This window comes from Leiobunum rupestre, chromosome 11 (genome assembly GCF_980474605.1).
Source record: "Leiobunum rupestre chromosome 11, qqLeiRupe1.1.hap1, whole genome shotgun sequence".
In the NCBI taxonomy this organism is placed as follows: Eukaryota; Metazoa; Arthropoda; class Arachnida; order Opiliones; family Sclerosomatidae; genus Leiobunum; species Leiobunum rupestre.
The window spans coordinates 52122094-52149869 of record NC_143394.1 but is presented as its reverse complement, the minus strand read 5'-3'; the positions used below and the strand labels follow the sequence as shown (position 1 = coordinate 52149869).

The window sequence follows — 27776 nt, the reverse complement described above, 5'->3', positions numbered from 1 at the left end:
GCGTAACATACTGCCCCTACTTAAAATTTAACTTACAAGTTAAACAATCGATAGCTTGATATTTCGATATCCGCCCCTTCTCCACATGCGCATTGCCATTTTTGACGGATAGATATTTTTTTTGTCATTTTTGATTTTACAGCAAGCCTTCCAGGTGTTTCGCTATAAAAGGCAAATTTATTTTTATTGTCTCAAGCGTAATATTGTTTCGTATTTGTATGTATTTGATTTAAATAGAACTTTATACATATCTTTAAAAAAATTCTTATTTTAAAACAAACGACGGCAAAATAAATGAGGGTGAAATGTTAAACAGTTTACAATCGTTGATTCTTCATATCTGGACCCTATCTAGGAAGCGAGCACCAGATTGGTTGATGTTTGAGCATGCGCAGAGACCTTTATTACCTGTAACGGTCCCTCGTGGAGCACGTGGCGCCATCTAAGTAAACTGACCGTTATATATCGGAAATAAAGCCTTGAAAAATTACTCATTTGACTAGAAATTTAACTGTAACTTTGAACTCGTTAATTTAAAAGCGCAAATTATTATTTGAATGAATCATGATAGACGTGGAAAACGGTGGAAATTACAACCGTGACGATTGAAGACGCGAAGCCAAGAGGATTGCAGCCATGTCGTCAAGAAATGTTCCCCTTTTTCTTACCCCCCCCCCCCACTTCAAAAACCTTCCTAGGCCGGGAATCCAGTGGCGTAAATAGCGCCCCCGAAGACCCCGCGGCGCGGGGGGGGGGGGGAGCGAGAACTAGGGGGGCCCCAAACGTTTATGATTAAAATCTGTGCTATTTAAAAGGGCCCCGAGTCGTTTTTCGCGGGGGCCCCCCGGAGTTCCTGGTTACTCCACTGCGGGAAGCTAAAGGAATTTATTTTACCGTCGATGAAAGAAACTGTCGGCTCTATCATTGCCACCTGTACAACGAAAAGGGCCCTGGTATTGGAGATGGCCACGAATCTATCCGATTCTTCGAAAAGGACTTTACTGGAGAGCGTGGTGCCATCTATTAATGACAAAGGAAGCTAAAATTCCAAATAGCCAAATGATAACGTCGTCAGAAAGCCATTGTAGAGTATTATATTTAGTCAACTTATACACTATTTAGTGGGACTTAACCCAAATAATATATACCATCTAAAAATATTGTTTAAAATTACTGTAATCTATACGTTCTTGACCAATTTACAAACAATTCAATCAACGCGAGGGGTACCTATAAGTATCTCCTTTTGGGTCAAAATTTAGCTTAACTACGTATAGTAATCAGTACTCTTAAAAGAAACAAAACATCTAACATGGGGCTGTTCACTAATTAGGTTACTCGAAAATAAAATAAACAAAAATTATTAAATTTATTTCAAAAATAATTTATGGGTTTAGCTCTAGAAAACTAATCATACTGTTATATAAATGAGAAAAACAGGAACTATTGCAAGTTACAATAGTTGATAATGTGGGTTCGGGTTAAAGGGAATATAACCTCAGGTATTTGTTGCGGAACACCAACGTTTGCAGTTCTGGCCGATCTGGCCTTTGGCTTTAGAAATGTTTGAAAAATTGAAGGGGTTTTCCACAGTGGCGCCGATCCCATGGGGGCGGCGGGGCTGAAGCCCCCATTGGTAAAACCGCCATTGTTAAAGGCCATTTACTTTTAAGCATCCGTAGCAAAAAAGTGTTGCCAGCAGCCTCATTCCAAGTTTATTAGTGAGTTTCGGCCCCCATTGGGGAAAAAAGCGATGGGCGCCACTGGTTTTCCATACAGATTTCTTTGCAGGTTATATTCCCTTTAAAGAACTATGATATGTGACGTAACATTTGAAAGACCACTTCCCCCCTGTAACACTTAGTTAAAGGGGCTCCAAAGTTCGGTGGCAAAATGTGTGTAAAGTCAGTAAAGTGCGAAATTTACGGTTAACTCTGCCCGCCTCTGCCAAGGCCGAGTGAGGGGCTGGGGGAAGGAAAAGCATGCTCAATTTTCTTTTTTTGCCACCGAACTTTGGAGCCGCTTTACGTCATTTGTGTCAATACTTGGTTTTTAATTAGTAATTACATTTAAAGATGATTAATTTAAAATTTAGTTTACGTTGAACTCACGTGATTATAAAATTTGTCAAGAAAAAAAAACTTTAAATAAAAAAATTCACCACTCTGCTTTAAAACTGTATCGGCGCTTTTACGATATTTTTTTTTTAAATTGAAGGTTGAAATTATTTTTTTGGAAAACCCCCCAAAATCAAATGCGAGTAGATAAATTTAATTGGTTTTGTAATCAAGGTCTGGATTTCTTCATTGCTACAGGTCTTACAGTTTTTACATTTAAGCCAAAACTAAAGATTTAAATACTTTATATTTTTTAATTTATGAACATATAATTTATATTTTATTTATAAATATAAACTTGCTCATATGAGAATCGAAAACTGCTTTTCTCTCATTTTGGTTTCGTACTTTTTAAAAACGATAATATTGATAATAAAAACCAGCAAGGCTAATATCCAATGCACCACCTTAGGCCCAAGTAATCGAGCGACTTTTAATGCCTTTAATCCGGTGGCCGGGTTACAATGCGTCGGAGCAAGCCCTTCACGCCATGCGAGCCAACACTTACTAGTACCGTTAACCTCTACAAATTTCATAGGAAGGGGAAACCGAAGAACTCGTAGGGAAACCCCTTTAAGCAGTGGGGAGAGAACTTGCAAACTCAATGCGGAAGGAGTTTTTCCATGTTTTCCCCCAATGCTTCAAGTTAGGGTGGGGTGGCGGAGTGGTTAGCACATTGACCTAGCAGCAAGAGGAGCCGGGTTCGATCCCAGTTTGTGGCACTGGGTTGACTCTCCCCACTGATTTAAGGGGTTTTCCCCCGAGTTCATCGGTTTCCCTTTCCATAAAAACTTGTAGAGGTTAACGGTAATAGTTAGTGTAGGGAGCTGTTGGCTCAATCGCGTGGCATGCAGGGCTTGCCACCACCCTCCTACGCATTGTAACCCGGCCACATTAATTAATGGCTTTAAAAGTTGCTTGATGACTTAGGCCTAAGGTTGTGCCTTGGGTATTAGCCTAGCTGATTATCATAAATAAAATTAAAATAATTAATTTTTAGAAATATCCTGAGGAAAATGTCTTACAATCCATAAAAATCTATCTCTGTAACACTGGCCACTGGAATAATAATTTCTTGATTATTTAAATTTGAACCCAATGAAGTTAAGTGGGGTAATAATTTCTACCTTAAAATTGTTAAAATTTTATTATCTCAAGTATCTTTTGGCACGCGTTAGTGAACCTACGGGAGAAGTTTCTAAACAAATATTATTTATAAAATTTAGCGAATAGTAAATTAATTTTAATATCTTGAATTTAAAAATATTTTTTGCGTAGTGCTGTTTTAGCTTGTAATATTCGAATTATGGGAAGTTTGGAAAATATAATTTTTGAACTTTTCTAAAAATTGAGAAAACGTGAAATTGTAATTTTCAGTTCTTTTTTTATCAAATACTCGTCCAAAAATAAAATAAAATGCATTCCATAATGCTTTTTGAGTTAATCGTTTTATGCTAACAGCTCGACGGAACTTATTCAACGAAATTTATTTTTAAACTCTCAATAAAAAAAGAGAAAACATTGCTGTATTTACAGGATCATATCTTATGGCTATCAAATTGAGCTTCCAGGCTAGCCATTTTTCAAAGCTGTAATAAAATATTATATCAAAAATAAATGCAAAATATTTAGTAACATTGCTTTATATGGAATGTTTAATTCGGTATATCGGTTTACCCATTGTGATCCTGTTGACCTATTCTGCATCTTACACCTGACAACAATTGAACATTCAAAGTACATTTTATTTTAAGATAAATAACATTTTTATAGGGAATATAACCTTTCAATTTTTAAAATTTTAAAGTCAAAGGCAAGAGCTGCAAACGTTGGTGACCCGTTAAAATTGCTTGCTACCACAACTCCTTACTTTCTCTCCATGACGATGATCAAAGCTAGTTCTCTTTATTAGTCTGTAAAGCGCATAGAAGAAATTAATAAATTAATAAAGCTTCACTTAATATTGTACCTCAAATAATAGTCTTCTACTGTTAATTTATATTTTTTTGGGTCATATTTTATAATAATAATAATTAGCTGGCCTAATACCCAAGGCACCACCTTAGGCCCAAGTCATCTAGGAACTTACAAACTCAATGCGGAAGAAGTAACTCCGAGTTTTCACCCAGTGCTACAAGATGGGATCGAACCCGGCTCCTCTTGCTACCAGGAGAAAGTGCTAACCACCCGTGGTATCGCTGAAGCTAACGGAAGTGGATTCGTAACCATTATGATCAAAATTAAATATTCCACATTCCATTAGTTGGCGTTCGAAACACCAGCTTAACGTATTTCCACGTTCAGGTAAAACCTTAAGTGAAACTAGTTAATTAATCAACGCTATAAAGAACGCACAAAAAATAAAGAATTTAAAGACTTTATTTTGAAATAAAATGGTAGATTTTTCTTTACAATCAATCAATCAATCATTAGTCGTTTACCAACACCATTGAAATTTATAAATAAAATATTTAAACTTGAGTTCGGCAGATCTACCAGTGCCCAATGCTTTTAACAAATCGGAACACTTGATCCTGTTTAGAAAGACGTCCGATCGGGGGCATCGGATCGCTTTCATGACGTTCCTTTCGATGGCCGTTTCGACGATGCTGTTTCCCAGAAAGAAGTCCGTGGCGACAATGTTGGCCCTTTGTCCCCAATCACCGCGAAACCATTCGCTGACTTCTCTGTTGGCGACATCGGCGAAATGTCGAAGTCCTTTCTTGGGATTAAATATAATGTCCGAAGTGGTCGGGGTCAGCTCGGCCATGGCGGACCACGGCGTGGTCGGTAAGGGCGAGCTGAAGACGCGTTCGAAATACTCCTTCAAAGCCGGGAGTTTCCGTTCGTTTCCCCATTTCTGTCGCACATCGGGCCAGAGCAGATCGTGTCCTTGACGAGCCTGGCTGTTGTAAGCCGCTAAAACGCGTTTCCCACTGTCCAGTATTTGGTCGACCGTAGCCGAGTATCCCATTGAGTTCGGTATGAGCCACGGTCCAAGGATCCGCTCAACGATGGTGATGAATTCGTTGTGCACTTCTTCGTGCTCAAAACCGACGGGGAATCGATGGAAGTCCAAAATTACTATTTCGTCTTTGGTTAGGGTTAAAAATCGTCTGACGTCATTGAGGACCGTGACCACGGTGTTGTTCGTCTGGAAAATATCGTGGTTAATCCAAAATCGCTCTGGAGTTTTCTCGTAGAACGCAACGCGTAGATCCACGTGACGGATACCGTAAACTAACTGGTTAAAAATGTCTTCGTCTTGGGCGTACATATACCTGCAATTTAAATCATCATAAATTTTAAGTTAAATTTTAAAAATATTGTTTATAAAGAGGCTTAAAGGGTAGCATTAAGGGATTTCATAAAAAAAAACAAATTGCCTCTATAATAAAAACTTATATCAAAAATAATTTTACCAATATTGGAATAATTTATATTTTAATATATTTGATGAATTTCGATATCAAAAGTAAAAATTTCAGCCAGAGATTCCAACAGTAGACCGGTTTACAAAGAAGCGAGAGCCGATTTCCTACTTACTGTAGCAGACAGCTTACGCCGAATTCCGACGCTGGCGGCATCAATCACCGTTTGATATTCTCGCGTGTTTTTCAGGTCTCGGCTCTCGCTTGAAATCACGTGGTCGTATTTAACCAATAATAAGGCAACCCTTTCTATGACCTTCGTGGATTTCTTGCCTTTTTTATTTAATTTATATATCTTTTTTAACATTAGCATTTTTCGTTTTTGAAGCAATAGTAAAAAAATTGTATTCAGCACGACACTATTTCGACTTTGTTTCGTAGCCGCCATGAATACTAAACCAACCACGTGATCACGTCAAGTTGCGCAACGGACTCAGCACAACAAGCGCTTTTGTAAATAGTAGCTTACTGCGCAGAGGCAGATTCCGAAAGCTTTTTCCGATAGCGTCGATTAGCTTTCGGCTTTATGCACAAGCTTCTTTTGATTTTTTCGCTCCTTTATAAACCCGCCTTTACAGTACTGTGTAGGAACTCTGGCTTTTCTCGAAATTCTGCCGATATCAGAAAAACCATAAGTAACATAATAACAATAAGTATGACAATAAACGATATTTACAATCAAACTGATTTTCATAGTTATTGCGTAATCAAGATGTTTTCTCAGCACAGAGCCCTCTAGTGTCTAAAATACGCGAGACTTCCGCTAAGCCGAAATATCTGGTTTCCGATAGATAGGCGGAATATTAGGCTAAAATTATAAAAATTGAAATAGTTTTTCTCGGCGCCACGAGCTCATGTTTTTTATCACGCGTGATTCGCACGCGCGCTTCCAAATAAAGCCAAAGCCCCTCGTGACTTCCGAACGCGCTCTCCGATATTAGGCTTAAATTTTTATCAAAAACTAGTCATCCAAAACGGTAAATCGCGAGTCCAAGTCACAGCTTCAAGAGAGTATCAGTGCCGAAAATAGGTTCGGTTAGAAAATTAGCATTAAAGCAATAGGAAGTTGCAAACTTATTGTTATTATGTTACGTATGGTAAATCTAATTTGTGAACAGTTCATCGCAATGTATAGTGAAATTCTTTACAACTATCGCATTCAGCGGACGGGACATCACATATATAGGGCACCCTGAATGCGTATTATGAATTAATTAAAAAATTTTAATTATGTGAAATTGAATTACAATTTTTTGACAGCAGTTTACTCTCATTTTGCTTTATCTGAAGCACCCTAAATAGATGGCCCTAGAGTGGTGCCTTCGGTATTAGCTTATCTGACTATCAACTCTTACAGTTCCAATTTCTCTCTCCAGTGGCTTTTGGCATTTTTAGCGCTGCTTAGTAGTGAGTTTCATCGTTTTTTCGCGCCATCTAGGAACCGAAATAGGAATCTTTTTTTTAATTTCATGTTGTCATGAGTTTCAATACTGAATGCAGCTAAAGAAGGTTCGATAATTGAAGCTCCAAATATTTTAAATAGCCCAAGAGGTTTCTATAAAAAGCATGATAACAGGTAAAGATAAAAATATAATTTTAAACGTCTATAGCTCATTAAGACAACGTTACCCCCAAGAAAGCGTGGTAACTATTTTAAAAGAAACTGCCGATTTAACTGGTAAGACGTAGAAATAAATTTACAAAATTAAATAATTATACATACTATTTTAAATTTAAGGATGAGAGGAATGCCTTATCTTTTAAATTTGCTCGCCACCACAATTATGAAATTAAAAAATAAAGATTCCAATTTCGGTCTCTAGATGGCGCTAAAAGACGACAAAAAGAGCAAAATTCGAATTTGACCGTAAAATGGCCAAATTCAAATTTCGCGCGGTGGAATGACCGGAAACGATCTGAGGCATCCTTGCGCCGATTGTACTATTTATTTTGTCTTTCTTAGCTTACAACTCACAACACATTGAAGGTAATATTCCCTTTAAACAGTTTTCCCTGAAATGCAAACCCTGGTCATTCAAGCCTATCATTTAATATATTATTAGTTTACCGCTACAGTTTTTGACTTAAGCTTATGAAAAGTGTTTTAAAATATATAACGTATCATAAGTAACATAAAAACCATAAGTATGAAGCTTGCTATTGTTATAATTGTAATTTTCTTACTGAACCTTATTTGCTGCATAAAAAGACACTAGGGGTATTTGTGCTGAACTAAACTTTGATCTCAAAATAGCTGTGAATATGAGTTAAGTGATGTTTGTTAATTGCTATACTTGTTTTATTTATGTTACTTATGACCATAAATATAAAAATTGTTGTGGTCGTTAGCGAAATAGGATATATTCTAATTAATTAAATTCTTAGCTTAACAGGCCATGCACTCTCACCAACAACACATAGCGCAATTTCATTTGGACTTGCAAATTTACTAATTTTTTGGTTGTAAAAATTCTGCTTTGGTCAGTCCTATTTTTTAATATTTATTGAAGCGTCATCCAAAAAGATTGTTTTCAAATATAGCTTAGGTAGCCTACATAAATATAATATATTTCAAAATATAGTAATTAAGTAATTAACTGAACTATTTACAAAATGAGATATAGTTAATTAACTATTTATAACCTTTAAATGAGTAGGAGTTTTAGCAAAAATCCACTATTTATCCAGACAACTAGATTGGCAGGTTTGCCAGATTATGCTTTTTTGAGACTCCCTGAAAAATTGGGCCAAACCTTCTGCTACTCTATACACCAAAGTACATAACCACATAAGTAGTATTTTATAGAATGGTCAATAGGCGCTTAAATAAAACATCTTCCCAGAAATTGCCAAGAAGTAATATTTCCGACAGCCAGTTATTATTTATATAGTGCTTGGTGAAATATTAGAAAGCTGGAAACTTTCTCGAACGTAACATAAGTTTTTTGCTAAGCCTTAACATGCCAAAAAAGTTACCTGGTTAAAAGGAAACACTTGTTGCATACCGTACTGCAAACGAAATATGTTTAGTTCTAAAGGAATGAGTTTTCATCTTTTTCCAAAAGATAATTTTATACGAAATGAATTAACTCTGCCTCCATGAGAATCTTTAAAATTGCCTGGTATTATAAAAATATTACATATAATTTTAATTATTTATACCATAAGAGGATGATTATAATAATAATATTATCTTCTTATACTTAGTTTTAAAAACATTATATATGTTACCTTAAAATATATTATCGAAAATTAACATTAGTATGTTCCTTATACACGTGAGCCGACGCGTTTTTTATCGGACGCAAAATTCTCATGAGGGCAAAAACGCGTCTCCAATTGGCTTAAATATGACTTTGTGGCTAGCCATTCTAACCGTTTAACTGACCGACCGGAAATAGCTCCTTCCCAGAAGAATTTGGAGAGGGGAGTAGAAACCGAGTATCTTTTATTGAAGCGTCCATTAGGGACGAATGAAGTAATAATAATTAGCCTAAAACAGTAGCGGTTCTTTCACTGTTATCTGTCTACTTCCCTCATAAGGATCGAAAAAGATATTGTATGTCCATTTACCTGATAAAAACTTTTTCACTCTTTGCGCCTTCGTATGGGATGTAACTTCCAGAATCGTGCGTTCCAGGAATCATCAGGTTGGTGAGACTGAACTTCCCGATATACGGCCTCGTTTCCGCCATCCAGAAGGGTCTGGCTCGCACGCAAGTAGTGGCCACGATGTGGTTCTTGGGCTGGATGTAGGCGCCCCAAAGACCCAAGCAGTCGGAGGTCAAGTTCCCTTTGCCGAAAGTGACCAATGGCATTTGCATGTCGAATCGGTGGAAGGTCTCGTTGAAACTTTGGATGGTGTAGTATTCAATCGGGTTCATCATGGAAATCAGCGGGTCTTTGTCGAAGATAGCGACTGTGTCTCCCGGTAAAGAAGACAGCCGGCTCGTGCCCAGGATCTTGCGCCAGTTCAGTTCTAGTTGTCGCTGAATAATTCGGCCGGACTTGGTCGTCTCGGCCAGGGAACTCACGCTGAAGTACAGGTGCGGCTTACTTAACGCGTTGCAGTCGATTTCTGAAAAAGAGAAAAGGATTACGATTTTTGAAAAGCTATATTTTAATAATAAAAAAATTTGTTGAGGTTAACGATAATAGTTAGTGTAGGGAGCTGTTGGCTCGCGTGGCATGAAGGGCTTGCCACCACGCTCTTACGCATTGTCACTCGGCCACCTGAACTAATGGCTTCAAAAGTCGCTTGATGACTTAGGCCTAAGGTGGTGCCTTGGTATTAGCCGAGCTGATTACTATTATTATTATTATTATTATTATTATTTTGGACATTTCTAGTAAAATCTATGAACCATATATTTAAAAATTTTCAATATCGCGCCAAAATATATCAAAATGTTTTTAAAGTTTACCATTAGATGGCGATAGAGTGTGAACACTGAGTCTTTCTTAAATAAAAAAACCATCCACTTTTTAAAAGTGGGTTGTTTTAGTGGGTTTTTTGAAATGGGTACGAGTTTTTTATATTCGAACCCTTCTTGAAAGTCTCTTTAAGGGGATAAGTTTACTGCTAGAACTTTAGCTGGATTCGGACAAAAGCAGAAAATTGGAAAATCGCCAGTGGGGTACGCCTTGGTCCACCTTGAAATCTTAAAGGGGTCCAAAAGCATTACAATTTGAAGGTTAACTTTTAAATTACTCAAATTCAATTGAAATTCATCCCAGGACACAGGTCACACTAGAGCTTAAAACCCAGTTTAGGTCGGTTTGAATGCCAGTTTTGACCACCAACGATACGGTTCACACGTGCAAAATCGCTTCACCCCGGTTCGCTTATAGCCAAGGCTTACCATCATTTCAAATTATGACAAAAAATTTTAAAATACTAAAATGTATCCCAAAACAATTAGTTAATCATGTTTACTAAACTTACAGTAATTTTACTGGACATTATTTAGAATTTTATTCCCATTATTTTGGAAAATACGAGCAATTTTACTAAAAACCAGCGATTTCTCACGCTGGTTTTAAAAACTAGTTATCTAAAACGAAGCGATTTTAGGGGTAAGTGTGAACCTGGTTCTAGAAATTGAAAGTTTGGCGACCTTTAGGAAGTACAAAATGGGGCACCAGAATCATTCTAAGTAACTAAAATAAAATAAAATAGGGGCCTTTTTTAGACCTACCTGATCTAAAAAAATTGACAGCTAAGATTCTTCCTAATTATTTATAAATTCATTCTTTGTTTTATATGCTAAATATAATCTAGGATTCGATCCCGAGAATAAGTTCTGCATAATTATTACTTTCGATATTCGATATTTTAGTATACTCTGCCACCAAGAGATGGCAGTCAAGTCTCTTTTCACAAAATATTTAAAATATTTTGATGGAGCTGAGACCTAAGTTAATTAAATTTAATAATATTTAATATCCTAACGAGGCCTATAAACATTCCAATTAGTAAAATAAAACCAAAATTTTGATATTGAAATATCTATGAAAAATTAACTTTGTATTAATTAACACGGTTCTAAATACCTCAACTGAAAAGTGTATTAGCTGCCGATAGGATTTAGACAAATTTTTACGAGCAAAATTAATTTTAAAAGCCTTCAAATCATTGTCGAAACTAGATGGCATATTTCAAACCCCGAACGGACCCCACAAAACCTTTTTTTTAAATTCACACTTACCATCTTGAACTACAACTGGTTTCCCATAATATTTAAATTTCGTGCAACAAATATTTTCGCTGAGTATGACGAAAATTAGAACATGGAAGATCAATTTCGTCCACCAACTAGTGATTAGCAACATCGCAAGGCTGTTCACGATTCGTACCTGAGAAAAAGACAAAACAATAACGAAATATGAAACGCAATAGTCGATCCCGCTATGTCATGGCGCCATCTCTAGATTTATTACTGAACCATGAACTAAAACAAAATATCGTTTGCTAAGCGGTGGTTCCACGAAAAAATCTAAGATGACATTAAAGCAATTGTTGGCTCTATCATTGCCACCTGTATTATGAAAAGGCCCCTGTTATTAGAGATGGCCACGAATCTATCAAATTCTTCGGAGAAAAAATGAGTTTAATGGAGAGCGTGGTGCCATCTATTATGGCAAAGGAAGCTAAAATTCGAAATATCCAAATGATAACGTCATCAGAGAGCCATTGTAGGGTATTATATTTAAACAACTTAAACACTTTTTAGTGGGATTTAACCTAAAAAATGTATCCCATCTAAAAATATTGTTTAAATTACTGTAATTTATGTTATTGACCAACTTATTAACTATTTAATCAACGCGAGGAGTACCTATAAGTATTTCCTTTTGGGTCAAAATGTAGCTTAACTATCTGGTTTCGACTACAGCGACATCTATTGAAAAAGAGCTAATGACGTCGAGCCGACACTGGCTTTAACGTTATTATAAAATTTCGTCTGCTATGACTGTAATATACGGTAGGTCTAATCTTAAGTTTAATTTGATCAACCTAGTCTGTGGATTAGCTAATAAAAGCTATTTGATCCTTCCAACATATAAAATTAGCTAACAATCTGATGAGTTATACTCTAAATTACTTAAAATTATATTGAAATTAATAACAAGGAGCATAGAATTGATATTTTGAGGATAAATAACCATATTTTGCTTCCTCAATTCAAAGGGCCAATAATGTTTCAAAATATCGAACACTTTTGGGGAGTTAACTTCTTAACTTTAAAATTTACTGAAATTAATTGCAAGAATTAAGCTTAGATATTTTGGGGATTCATTCATTTCTTTACTTTAGGAAATAAGAAATTAGAAGCAAAATCCTTCTAACAGGGTCAAAAAGTTAAAATAGGGGCTTACCTAACCCTAAAAAACCTAGCACGTGTACTATTAATTTAAATTAGCTAAATTTTCTTTGTAAAAACTTTAAGAAATAAGTTAAAATTGATTTATTACCTTTTAGACGCTCTGAATAACTGGCTCCAAACCAATTATTGTTCAGCAACTAACGCGTTGCCGATTTAAGGTTCTCCCTGAACACTGAACGTCTTAAAAACTGCAACTCTCGTATATCTCTCTAAATCAAATAGTTCTTCGAAGATTTACTTTTGCAATCTGCCCTTAGAAGTTGACACGTGAACTTTCGAATTATTTATTTGAACTCTGAAACAACGCGGATAAAGACAAGCATCTTACTATCGCTAAAGACAAAGATAGAGTAGCTAGGAATTTATTCGCAATTGACCAAATCTGACCAAGAGATAATTTAATTTACAATTCATATCAACCATTGGCCATAGAAATAGTAATCCTTGTGGAACCATCTGGAATAAGGAAAATAAATACTTGAAATATTTCCAAATATTTGTTTATTGATATTTAAACTTTTATTTTCTACACTGATAAAAGTAAAAAAAATGCGTGATGGTATACAATTGATAATGATAACTGAAATATGTTGGGGTCGTGTAAATATCCCTGCTTTAAGATAAGGCGTATTTATGAAGCCCATGTATATTCAAATTGATGATACAGATTGTTAAAATCAAATTACGTTCCAAAGACTAGATTAGCAGTCCAAATTATAATACCCAAAACTAATTTCAATTATTATTATTTATTTTTGTGTAATTCTGTTTTTAATTTTCGATTTCCGGGCACTATCATTGTATAAATATAAATATAAATAGTTTCTTGTTTCACTCATTATAGTATCTTTTGTATCGCGAATCAGGGTCCAATAAGTGTACAGCTTTTTTATCCTGAATTAAAGAAATTGTTATAACCAAACCTAGCGTGACCAACTAAATTTAATTCGAACCACTAATCCGCGTGACACCGTTTGTGAGTCACATGACGAGATGACGTCAGCGGCTTTGGCTTTTTACCAGAAATTGCATAGAAGGTATTCAAAATACGGGGCCTTTGTAAAGAAGAAACCGTAAAAAAAATTAAATCAATTATTCGGCCACCGATATATAGATTTAATATGCCTTTTTCAAAATAAATTTACTATATAGTACACAGTTAAAATTTGACCTAAATTATCTGTTATTATGTTGAAGTTTAAGGTACAATAACCATATCGCTTTAAACTAGATTTTATGTCAGGTTTCTTTCAATTTTATTGGTCAAAACTGGCATTCAATCTGGCATGTTTTTAAGGACTGTGACCTAAGCATAACTAATATTAGGTGAGATTTAGGTTATACATACACTAAAGTGAGAAATTCCTTTCACAGGGGTAATGCCATTAAAGGATGATTGTTTAATACGCGGTGCCCTACCAGATGGCGCCAGCAGCTTTGAACGTAGGAAATTTAAAAATATAAAATCCCAGAAAATTATTATATTTGCCTTTTTTCTTTGCATGCCTAAATCGTTTATAGTTTCATCACGATACATCACTTAGAATAGAGTTCATTGGATATAAAAAAAAAGTATTAATGCGTTCTTCACCCAAGAGTTTTAATAGACAGTAAAATAAATGGGGGTGGAATTTTAAACCGTCATTGCCACTTAAAAACTGGACACTAGCCAGGGAGGGAACACCGGATTGGTTGGTATTGGAGCATGCGCAGAGACCAATTTTTAACTGTAGCCGAGTAAAAAATATCTAAATCATGATTCTTCGTAGAGCACGTGGCGCCATCTAAGTAAACTGACCATTATATTTTGGGAATAAAAGCTAGACAAAATGGTTGTTTAACTGTAAATTCACCTATAACTTGAATTCTTTAAATTAAAATACAAATTATTAATTGAGATCAATCGTAATAGACGTGAAAAACGATTGAATTGACTTCAGTGACAATTAAAGTCGTGAAGTGGGGAGGCTGGCAGCCATGCTGTCACGAAACGTTTCCCCTTTTTTCCTACCCCCAAATTCAAAAACCCTTCAGAGGCTGGGAAGCCGTTGGAATTTATTTTACCGTCTATTGAGGCCAAATGTGTACCATTTTCTTTGTTATCTGCACGAGCTTTAAGGGGCTCGTTAATAATTAAAATATTAATACAAATATTTTCAATCTTAAAATTCAAATTATAAAGTAACACATTGCCGTAATTTTTTGGAAGCAAAGACTAACGATTGGACTTAAACTTTTGATTATTCTACGTATACTAAAACAGTAATTTATTAATCGTGCTTGAGTGAGATTGTGGTTACAGCACTTGTGGATGTTATTATTTAAGAATAGCGCCGCTGAAACAAGGCCTTCTATTGGCCAGTTAATGAAGTTCCGCGGATGTTTGTTAACGTTAAATATCGGCCACATTTAGAAGTTTCACGTGACATCCATTTTTCCTATTGTCGATCAGGACAATAATGTAATTATCTTTTATAGCAATTTCTTTTATAGTAATTTCTTTTATAGTAATTTCTTTTATAAGAATTTCTTCTATAGTAATTTATTTTAAAATTATTTATTTTAAATTTATATATAGGGGTGTGCCAAATATTAGGTAACACCAAATAATACGATCGAATATCAAATCGAATATTCGATACGTCGAATCGAATAGAGCCTGAAAATATTCGCAAATATTCGATTTTCCTGATAAACGGTCGAATATTCGAAAAGGCGGGTTGAAATATTAAGTATTTCGAATAGTTTTAAAACTGGTAAAATAACCCAATGTAATTTTCCAAAATATGACGCGTGGTTTGGCGCTGCAATTGCTTAAAATAGGATACCTGCATTCAGTTCCGTTTTTGAAGCGTAAGAATTAAACGAAAAAACTGGTAAAAAAGACCGTATATTTAATAAAAATAAATCGCAGTACTTCGGCAAAATATGCCTTCAAGGCGGTACAAGATTTGAAAGAAGACTAAGATTTGAAAAATTAAAAGCACGCGCGGTGGAATGCCTAATGAACGCGAGCCGTAAAAAGAGAGCTAGAAATAACTACACAGAAAAACTAAAGGGGGAAAAATATTACAGAAATAGAAAATTTAACGGAACGAAAGCTTTTCGTTCAGTCCGGCTGGGAATTCCGTTCCGAATTTGAAAATCGTCGGTTTTCTTCAGTAACTCTAAAAGGTCGGTCACCGTTAAGAACCTTGAGAACGCGGATAGAAACGGCAGATATGGTGTGGACGTCGTTGAAGTGTCTAGTTACATGATTTTTGTCGCGGTTGCTTCTGATATCAAGTAAGTGTTCGCGGAAACGATCAGCGAGGCGTCAACCAGTCTCGCCGACGTAAACTTTGTCGCAAACTTTACAAGACAAAGAGTAAACGAGGTTGGATGTTATACAGGAAAAGGATCCTTTAATATGATAGTTCGATTTAGGGGTTGTAACCACCAAGTCGGAACTAACATAAGCAACGAGGGCGATTGCATCTCGTGGTGCCGGAATGAGTGCCGGATGGATCATCTTCGGGTAACGAACTAGAAACGAGAATCGACCGAAGATTCTGGTCGCGACGGTAACAGAACCTGGGCGGTTCAGTGAAAACATCCCTCGTGTCTTGGTCGATCTGTAGTAGGTGAAAGTTCTTACGAAGGATGTTTTCGACCTGTCGAACTTGTGGATGGTAAGTTAGAACCACCGCGGGACGATTTGTTGGTTCAGGACGAATTTTGTTTGCGAGAGCTTCGTTTCTAGTTGTCTTGGATGCACGATTGAGAGCCGATGTTAACACATTCTCGTTGTAGCCTCTTCTCATAAAACTATCGCGCATTTCCAAAGCTTGGCGTTGAAAATCGTCGTTGGAGGAGCAAATACGTGTTGAAGCGTAAGGTCGTATGTACCTATACATATAGGAGCAACAAGCACAAGGACAACGCAGCTAGCCTTAAACACGCTAACACAGTGTTGTGTACAAAAGTCATTCGACGAGCCTTTACGCTGAACCTTTTTACGGAAAGGGGGAAGACAATTTCCGAATTTCGCCCTTCCGACGGCAGCAGGCGCTAAAGCATCAAACCAATGAACATTGTACACAAGAAAATGCACGACTTTTCATGGTTGCATGCTCCTTGTGTGGGGTGCTGTGTTTGTGGCTGTATACACTATCAGCTGTTAGATAATTATGTTCAGCCTGTGTTTTGAAAGTTTCTAGAAGCGTAAAATAAAACTAAAACTAAAACCAACTCTTACCAGCGTTGCCAGATTGTGGGTATTTATCCTATATTTCATTTTGACTATCAATAGAAATCTAAAAAATATTCAGAGCAGTGTATTTTGGTGTATCTCGGGATTTTAGAAATAACATAAAGCAGGCGCCTCCTAATACTTCAATCAAACAATGTACTGGCCTAACAACCGAAATGTTTAAAAATTGTAATTTCAATAAAATTTAAATTTGAAAAGTTCATTCTTAAAATAATGGCATGTTTTCCGTTGGATTCCGTTGGGGGTGGGGCTACATAGGGGTGTGGGAATTAATGGGAATTTCGACTTCCGAAAAAACTGAATCAAATCTCAAGCTGCGAAAACGGTTGAAGCAAACCAACAATTGATAGCATTTTAAAGATCGCAGGGCGTATACTATCTTGATGATTTGATTTCAATGGTAAGTCAGAGTTTACTAAATTATGAAATTGAAACTATTGCATAGAATAAAATTTACTTAGGTGGTGCCTTGGGTATTTAAAATAATATTTATTTATTATTATTATTATTTATTTATTATTTTTAAAATAATGGGTTTGGTTTTTACAAATTTGCAAACCATTTGGTTTTTATCCGATAGTTAAAAATCCAATACGTCAAATTATTTGGTATTCGAAATACTACTTGGTATTTGATCGGTTAATTGGCCCTATTTTGATTCTTCATCTGTAATATTTGATTAAACTATTCTACGTTTTATATATTCGATTTGATATGTGATATGGCTAGATAAAAATTTAATATTTGATTCGATCCCCAAAATAGTATTTGCACATCTCTAGTTATTGAAAGTAATTTAAAGTAAATTACATTAAGCTAAATAACTATAAAGTAAATTCCTATAAAATAAATGTTTATAACATAAATTCCTATAAACTAAATGATTAAAACATAAATTCCTATAAACTAAATGATTATAACATAAATTCAGAAATACATGAACCGAAATTATCAGCGAGCGCTTTTTTCGGGGGATAAGTTTTCTTTGTACGCCAGGGGGAGATTAGAACATTTACCTTCATTTATTTCGTCTAGTTCGCCATCTAGTGAGGTAAAAAGGTTCTGTTTTTCTAAGAAAAAACTACGAGAAACGTCGTCTGTCAACCGAGGCTTAGTGTATGTAAGCTCAACGTCTGTTATTTTATAATAATGGAAAACGTACAGAAATTAATCCGTTATTTGGGAAACCTTACGCGTCCGTTTATCTTGGAAATAAGAGAGTTATTTTTAGTTTTATTGAAGTCTGAAAATGTATGTAAATATCTGTTAGAGCTTCTGAAGTATACTCAATGCCGTTGACATCTCTAGTCGTTTAATTATATTCGGCTTGTTTTGTAGAAAAAATTGCACTAAACTCGACATTTTGAAGGTTTTCGTATTAAATTTTAATAACTTATAAAAAGAAAATTCTCATTCATTATCACAAAGGTTTACCTAGGCAACACCAGGTGGCGTATTCAAACGCTCACGCCGGAGACGGAGATTCTCGTTTTTTGAATAGGGAGGGATGACATACCTCGTTTAAGTAAGGGAAAAAAAGAGAATTTGGGTCTAGCGTTAGAGCAATAGCCGGCATCTTCTCGTGAATACCACCTATAGGTCGCTGATAATTTCGGTTCATGTATTTCTGATAAATTACTATAAAATAAAATACTTTAAAACAAATTAAAAAAAATAAATTACAAATAAATGAATTACTATGAAATAAAATACTATAAAATAAATTACTATAAAAGAAATTACCATAAAAAATTACTAAAATAATAAAATAAAATAATGAAAATAAAATAATGAAAATACAATAATGAAAATAAAATAATGGAAATAAAATAATGAAAAGAAAAAAATTAAAATAAAATAATTATAATAAAATAAATAAATTGAAATAATAAAAATAAAATAATGATAATTAAATAATGAAAATAAAATAAATATAATAAAATAATTATAATAAAATAAAATAATTAAAATAGATATACTATGAACTAATTAAAACATATAAAATAAAAAATAATTAAAAGAAATATACTATAAAATAATATGAATAAATATACTCTCAAAATTATATAATTAAAAAACAAGGACCATAAACGTTTATCAAAATTTACAATTTTTAATATGTGTCGCATATAACATACAAACACCAATGTTCCCTCGCCAAAAACACGTAGATTATCTATTCCTAAGCATGTGCGAGTACCCGATTTTAATCGAGTACTCGATCGAGTATCGAGTCGGGTACTCGACTCGATACCCGAAAATCGTTATTAAAAAACCCGAAAAAGCATAGGCTTAGATTTTCGGGTACCCGATAGGCCAATTTTTGCAAAGGCCCTACCCGCGATTTTTCGGCGGGATATTCGAAAAAAAAAACCCGTTACGTTTTATGGATTTTTTCCCAAAAAAAAACATATTTTTGGCTTGGCCTTAAACCCTCTAATTGGTCGAAGAGTCAGAATAAATTCTTAGGTTCTTCCTGATTGGATATTGTTTTAAAAGCAAGTAAAGGTACAAAATGAAACTGAAATTAAAAGCCTAACCATAACTTAAAGTACCCTCACCTCCCATTACTTTTTGGTAGCTTGTTAATCACTAGTCACGAACCTTTTGTAGGCGGTTTAATTTTAGTTTGGAAAGTTAGGCTCAGTAGTGTAGTATATTTAAAAGCTTTAAATATGACTCAGTGTTAATTCACCAGTTTTGAAAGTTAACTTTGTTTTTTCCTAATAAAATTTAGAACTGAATACTCGAACCATAATTTTTAGCTAAGCATAATTATTCGAGTACTCGAAGTTACTCAAGTACCCGAGGTTACACGAGTACTCAAAACCACTTTTTAATCTAAGCCTAAATACTCGAAAACCCGATAAAATTTAGATACTCGACTCGATACTCGAAAAGCAAAATTTTTAATACCCGATACTCGACCCGAAAACCCAAAATAAATATTCGCACATGCTTATCTATTCCAATCTATTTCTACACGTAAGAGCCAAGGACGTATATAAGGGGGGTTAGGGGGTTCAAACCCCCCCCCCCTTAGAACTCAATTCCTTTCTTACGAAAAGAGCGCAACATTAAGAAATAAACAGTAAGACGTAAAAATGAATTGAAATATCCGCAACGCAGCACAGTAAAATATATTAAAATATTAAATATATTAATAGGATCGGGGCCCTCCGCCGCACTGCGCCTAGACCAGAACATTTGTAGCAAAGCCAAAACTTTAGAATTTAAAACAAAAATATTGAAAAATCTAGAGATTATACTAGTCTATACAAAAATATTACGCACGAGTCCCGCGGCATCTTCGTGTAACTAACGGTGGTACTAATTACCGTAATTAGGTAGAAGCATTGAGTTGGGAATATTAATCTGAAGGTACATTCAATACTACGAATTCGGAATTTCGGTCAGTATTTCGCGAAACAAATTTCAAAAAATAAGTTTGTTCCGTTTGCTCTAAAATGGCGAGAAAACTTTGTCATTTCACCCGTGTGGCCATCTATCTTTTGGAAAATCACATATTTGTCATATTAAAAGCGGATGGCGCCACGGGTCGAATTATAAAGTTTTCTGACTTTTATCGTTAGTTTGTTCTTTTTTTGTATTTTTTAACTTCAAAACAAAATCCATTTTGTTCTTTGTTGTATTATCATTTTCTCGCAAATGTATTAAAAAACTTCGTTTGATACGGAAATGTCATTGTCACTCGTCCCGAGTCTAGCCAGTACTTTAAATAGGCGTTATTGCTAACGAAAAATTTCGCGCTCGCTGCGCTTGCGATTTCATCTGGTTGTGTTATAACCCGTCCCCCCCCGCCCCCCACCTTAGACTTTCTATATCTACGTGCTTGATAAGAGCCTAAGCTACCCAATACCAGTATGAAAATAAGTTTATGATACCCAAAAGTAGTCAAATAAGCCCTTTCAAGGTTGAATATTTGTTTAGCAAACGTGATGTCAAAACTTGTCTCTCCGATAGACGTTTTCGATGTAAGTAGTATCAAAAGCAGACTACTCGACGAAAAAAATGTATTTGGATAACCATAGAGCACGTATAAAGAAATTTAACGTGAAGAAGTTAAAAGGGTTATGTTTAAATTTAAATATAAAGTTTAGGTCTAAATGGAAGAAAATTGACTTTAAAAATAGGATTTGCGAAAACTAAAAGGGTGAGGGTGATATAACAACCGAAAACGAAGAAAGTATTGCAAGCCTTAGCTACGACCATGGGTTAGAAACGAACGTAATGGCTAATACGTTGAGTAACGACTGTGGTCCGTCCATGCAAAATTTCACTACATTGACTCGAAAGCGAATCCCTAAGGCAAAATGAAAGGCAGAGCTTAAATTCAATAATGAAATCGACAAATATTTTCGAGGTAAGCTTAACAATAAATTATAGTGTAGCTGAATATTAATAATGTAATTTTCAGAGAAATGATGTGGCGATGCAACCAGAGCCGTACCTAGCCCAAATGGCGCCCTGGGCAAAAAAAAAAAAAAATGGCGCGCCCGAACCTTAGGTAGAAATTTTTAATTTTTCAATATCCAATTTAAATGAAAATCTTTGATTTTGCGCCCCTAAAACTTTGGCGCCCTGGGCCACTGCCCCGCTCGCCCTACTCAAGGGACGGTTCTGGATGCAACGCAACTTGATGATATTTGAAACTGGTTTCAATAGAGCTATAGCTCACGATGATACGAATGATATAATAATAATAATAATAATAGTAATAATAATAATAATAAAAATAATAATACGAAGTACAAATGGAAATAAATTGCGAATTTACTCAAGATAACAAAATGGAAATTACAAAACTGATTTTCACCCCATGTAAGAAAACATGTCAAAAATATTACGTTTATCTTCCCATTTTTTAGCTCTGACATAAGATTGCTACTTTGACCCGACTGTAGCGGAAACCTTTGTCAAAGGTCAGTTGGTGCTTAAAGAGCTAGTCAATTTCATTCACGAACTAACAACTATAGTCAGGCATTGAATGATTGATAGTAGCACTTAAGGGTACAAATTTTACGCTGCAAAGAAAAAAATTTCCAGCCTCGCTAGTTGATACAATTTTAAATCCCATGAAAATGAATAGGTAAGTTAACATTAATTTAATTTTTTTTATAAAGATTGAAATATATTTCCTATTCCAGATATGCAAGATTACCTTACGCATTATTGAGGGGAAGAGAGTTAGAGCCAATAGCTCTTAAATTTTATGTAGATACCTACAAATTAATGGTAAAAGAAAATGGCTGGACTTTAATGGAAGATCATTAATTTATGTTAGTGGAACTGTTAAATTGGACCGAAAATCAAATTATTACTTTCAAGTGCTAGGAGAAAGCGGGTGTAAAAATTTGAAATGGGCAGACTTTGTGATATATACCGAAGCACCTAATTTTTTGGGAAAAAATAACTTTTGATAAAAAATTTTGGGAAAACGCTTAATTGCCAAAGCTGATATACTTTTATCCGAACCAATACTGCATAAAACTGGTCAATATGTTATATATTAAACTTATTATTTACCATGGCGAATATTAGTAGAAATTATGTTTAATTCAGAGAAAACGGCATGGTCAATATGTTCTCCTTTCAGCTGTAATGAAAATAAAATTATTATTTTGAAATAATTATACTAGAATTTTATGAATAATTACCTAAAAAACAACATGAAAACAACATATGTAGGCAAACCCGTGAAGAATCTTGTCATTTCATCATTTCCCGCAATTGTATCCACTCTCCATGTCATCTTTTTTATGGTTTTCTTCAGAGATTTAATTTCACTCTCTAAACTTCTATTTTCAATTTCCAAGCCGATGTAATCAGTTTGCGTCCCAACCGAAACCAAATGTTTGTAGTTGATATGTTCTCCTTCATGCGTAAGAAAAATTGATGCGAGTTATATAAATTGTTGGTTATTGAAACATACTATCTGCATTACCATTTGATTCAACGTTGCTCAGCAAATCAGAAGCATTCGCAGTTAATGGATCTAGAATGGGAGGTAGTTTCTTCCATACTAATAGTTCTTGATGAATAATCATGAAATCCTAAAGGTGTTTTCAATCTTTTCCGGCCTTGAACTAGCTGTCCTTGATGAAACCCGCATACTCTACTTCCAAAGGCTTAACGTTAAAATAAGCATTCTCCATTTTTAGGGCTAATTTGTAAACCTACCTGTCTTTGATCTCTTTCAACTGAACGTTGTTTCCTTTTGACGATGTTAGTAGCTTTTATTTCCGAAAGGGGCTTACAGTTTGTTGTTAGTTTTAATGTCGGCACCCAGTCTGGGTCATCTGGTTCCCATCCAGGGAAGCCCGATACCAAATGAACGCTGCATATACGTGTAACCCCAGTCGGTTTCAAATCCCTACGATTAATTATTTTCGTCCTAAGATGTTTTATTTTCTTTGGAAATCGATGAAACTTAATACCAGCCGTCATAATTTTACTTTTACCACAACATACAACCATTTTAAATTGATTATTGAAAATAGTACCGTATAGCTTCTACGTGAAATAACATTACAAACAATTTAAAACGGCGAAAGTTGATACAAAAGTCGGTCTGCGCAGAATCAGTTTATTTCCCCTTTTACCCCATACGACGGTCAAAATGGTTTATTCCCGCTAAAATGAAATTTTTTAAATACTCTCGGAGCCTGCGCTGCTGGGCGGTCGACAGTGAAACTATATTGGGAGGGGCTAATTTTACTAGGCGGAGCTTAGTGGGGTGGAACGGGAGAGAGAATTAATTACGATAATTTTAGTGTCGTCTGCTCGCGTGGAGTAAGAACCGTCTTTTCTATTGAAAGGGAATTAGAGAGACAAAATTATGGCGGAAATACCGCATTTAATTAATGAGAAATTTATGCAAAGTTTACTTATTAGTTATAAGCCTTGGCTCTAAAAACTTTAACGCTAGCATTTGAGTGCCTTTCTTTGAAGTTTTCACTTTCAAATCGACTTGGGATGACTTTTCCAACATTGCACTGAGTTTGTTTAACACACCATTTAGCCATAATAAAATTATTATAACTTGAAAAATTTAAACTTCCAACCAGCCTGAATTAGGGCTTCCACATTTGATATCTAAAATTTCCCTTTTGCGATAGTTTCCTAGAAAATATTTTTTACATCTGTGACTCATAACATATCCATGGACTAAATATACAATTAGAGTAGACTAGAACCGGCAATGTTATCAGAAAAGCTAAAAATTCCCTTTCTTCCCGTGCCCACATTTTCCCCCGAGAAATGGTGTTTTCCCTCACTTTTCACGTTTTCCCTCTTAAATTGCATTATTTCCTTATAGCATTTTGGAAGGTTGAAAAATCCCGGAAAAGGGAAAAATTCCCTTATAGCATTTTGGAAGGTTGAAAAATCCCGGAAAAGGGAAAATTTCCCCTCATATGGAAGCACTGCTTCCAACACATCAAATGCAAACATCGCTCCCCTTCGCCCGTTAAAACTGTCTGCTATTTTCATTGGCCAATAAACCAAAGGAAAAAAAGGGTTATTTTCCTATGCGGGTGGAACGGATTTTCCGAGGGTATATCAAAATTTCTTTCTTTTGAGGCAGTTCAAACTAGCCTTGCACCAAACGGAATTAGAGAAACGTCGGCTCCGGCAGTTCAGGTTTATATTAAGGCTACGTTGACACACATGGCGGAGAGAGTATAGAGATATTTCAACGCGGATTTTTGAAACGTCATATTGGAGAAGGGGTTGACAATTTTTACGGAAATAAAAATCTCTATACTGCTGCTATCTAGGGAATTTATAATATTTCTTTTGGTGCCGCCATATTGTGCGGGTGCAGCCACTCGGCAGTTAACTATTAAAAATGAGTAAACATAGAAGGTGTTGCGTTATTAATTGCGAGGGCGAAAGAAAAGGTGCTAAAATTCGTGATGTTATAGGGTTTTTTGAAAATACCATCCGTTTTAAAACACCAAGACGAAAAAACGGAAGAATTATCGTCCGAGAGTCTAAGGCTCTGGTTAATAAAGCTAAGGATTAGCTCCTTTGATGATGTTAATAAAGTAAAAGTATGTTCGAGAATTTTTGCTCAGGTATGTTTGGAGTCATCATCACTTAAATTTTCAAAGTAATATGATAACTGTTGTTTTGCCATATTCATATTAAAAAAAACAACTACTAAAACTTGCTAAAAGTTAATACATAAACACGAGCTAAATAACCCGCACAAAATGGTGACCGTAAACTGCTTTTTCTGTATGTCAAGTTCCGCAAACCATTACCAGTTCGAAACTGGCCATATTTTAGAAATGTGTATCAGATTTGTAGCCCGGTGTACCGCAAACAGAGTGCGCACCACCGGAGGTCCTCATCATAATGCCCTACTACAGCGTCCACAGCCCGGACAGGTGACAGAACAGCCAAGGCAGCGAGATAACCCTACCGCTGACGGTCGCACCATCAACCCAGCAGAAGGTGCAACAATCGGATGACCAACCCCTCACTTCGCACAAAGCAGTGGGAATAAGAGTGGATGCAAAAGCAACTACAACCGACACCTTAACTACGGAGGTAGAGAGCCACACCCTTCAGAAAGAGCGTCTAAAGGGGGACAACGGGCACACAGCGGTCCGCATAACCCGGCACAGCTGGCACCGGACGTTGCCCCAAAAGGCCGGGAAACAGGACCACTGTGCCTCGTACGGAGACCCGCCGCCCCACAGCAGGCTACCCGATCCTCCGAGGCGCCCAGTTTGCCATATATAAGCATCCGACAAATTTGATACCCCTTTTTCCCCCACTGAAATATCTCTAGAGGTCTATTTGGACAAGCATATCCGCCATAGGCAGCATAGCCATTTGGCTACTTATGGTATGACTTAGATGTAAGGAGAACATAGGCTTGAGCATGCAATAGATTTACTATTTCTAATGACCAACAGACGCATATTAAGGTAAAAATAGAAGAATCCAAAATTAAAGTTGATAAAGGTTTCTAAATTGCGTTGGTGCAGCAAATCCGCGACTGTGTTGGGACCCTTGAAGTTAGGGGCAGTCTTGTAAATACGTTTTATTTTCTAACTAGTCCTAAGGGCCTATGATCCCCAGCTCTTCGGATTTGAAAAAAGGTCCTATGGACCTGTGACTCCTTGCGCTATTTATTTACTTTTACAGGTCCTGTATTAAATTGGTTTTTGTTTTATGGATAGATTGATAGCCTAGAGCGGTGGTTCCCAATTGGTTTTTGCTACGGAACCCTAAATTATCCGCCTAATTCTGGCGGAACCCCAACTCATTTCTTTTACTTAATTTAAAAGACTTTTGACACAAACAAAGATGGCCGCGCTGCGCATTCTCCGAACCCCGGTGGCCTTTCCGCGGAACTCTTGGGTAATAGACTACTGAAAAACAACTTAATTTGATAATAATGTTTAAAATAATAACTTTTTCATATTTGTAAAAGCGTCCGTAAAAATGCTGAAGCAAATTTAGCTTAGCAATCGAAATCTATTTTGAAACTAACAACCTTTTATACCAACAATAATTGAACCTCAAAATCTGTATATAGAAAATTTATGTAAAGTATTCTTTCTAGGGGTTATTTCAAAAGCAATATATCTGAAAAGTTTAAATGAAAAATGCAAATTATATATTACTGCGGGGGAGATAAACTGGCCTGAAGATATTCATTTAACATGGAATTTATTCCCTTCAACTTTTTGACTAGTTGGCAAATCGAAGTTGACTTGGAAATCTCCCCTTAAGCTTCACACTCCGAAATCCTTCTGAAGTATCCCCAAAAATGTCACTCTTGTTTGCTCTCGTACCTTTAGCTATGTGTTTAATGAGATTTCTTGAGCAGAAAGTTGTGTAGACGACACATAGTGACCTATTAGTTTTGACCAATAGCGACAAATGTTTTTTAGCTAATAACAAAGCAGGGACAGCAAATCTTCAATAAGCTATGGCGTAAAATGTGGTACTAGCGAGGCTTTAATAGAAAAATCTAAGCCAATTTCTGTTGAATATGTTTCTACCTAACCATTAAACTAACAAACTCAACAGAAGTTCAATCAAACTTACTATATGTGGAAAAACCTTTCCAAAACTTGAAAACCAATAAGGGTGTAGGTGCCAATGTATTAACTTTGCAATCCAGTGGCGGATACATGCGGGGGTGCGCCCCTCCCCCTTGAGGCTTAAGCTTTGCATGTGAATTGATGATTTATTATTACACCCATAGCTCAAGTTGTCTTTTAGCGCCCCCCCCCTTGAATTTTTTCTGTATCCGCCACTGTTGCAATCTAATGATAAAGGAAAAGAGACGAGGAAGGTCTACCAAAGGGCAATGATGATTTGTTAGCAGTTATTAACCGATTAAAGAGCGTTGATTAACCTTCAACTTTTCCAATAGCTATTTTGAAAGAGCACATTGAAAAACTAGCTTTCAGGCACGGTTCTAGACAATTATTTTTAGGTGGGCCCATACTTCAGAAAGTAACAGGGGTTAGGGGAGGAAATCTAATGGAAATTTATAAAAAACATAAATTTTTGGGTCGGCAAGGTTCTATTCGCTAGCGAAACGGGTATTGGCGGCGCCGCAGTCGCTACCCCTGCAGCTTGGTTTGTCTGAGTACTTTGTTGATCAAAACAAACGAATAATATGGCGGATTGTAGGTGCAGAGGTGAAGTACCTTTTTGTAGTAATACTGAGAAAAGAACGTTGGAGTTATCGTTTCACAATTTTCCGAAATGCAAAAATCTTTTTAATGTATGGTTAACTAATATAAAATCAGGGAAGATGCCTAGTTAGTGGGCACAGATTTGCAGCGCCCATTTTAAAGATAGACTTTTTAGAAAGAAATGGTGAGACACAAATTTTACTTATTACGGATTTTAAAGTCAATATTATTAAATATTTATCATAATAACTGTCATTTAGATGAAGAGAGTTCAAGAGACGCATGAAATGCAGTGCCATTCCAAGCAATAATTTACCAAGTAGACTTATTACAAATCCACTGTAACTAAATGAAAAGAGAGGACCCTACGTTTTGTGAATCGTTTTAAAGGTGATCTGTTT

General features: G+C 35.7%; 1 protein-coding gene across 1 annotated transcript; it reads right to left on the bottom strand.

Moving 5' to 3' along the window:
• Positions 1-4554: 4554 nt before the first annotated feature.
• On the bottom strand, positions 4555-12627 carry LOC149923276 (PI-PLC X domain-containing protein 1-like). The gene is made up of 4 exons (XM_090163263.1): positions 12524-12627; positions 11257-11404; positions 9122-9626; positions 4555-5398 (listed from the first exon to the last, which is right to left on the bottom strand). Exons 2-4 carry the CDS (start codon positions 11378-11380, stop codon positions 4555-4557), a joined length of 1473 nt encoding a protein of 490 aa, XP_090019389.1. The 5' UTR covers positions 11381-11404; positions 12524-12627.
• Between the last annotated feature and the right edge of the window lie 15149 nt (positions 12628-27776).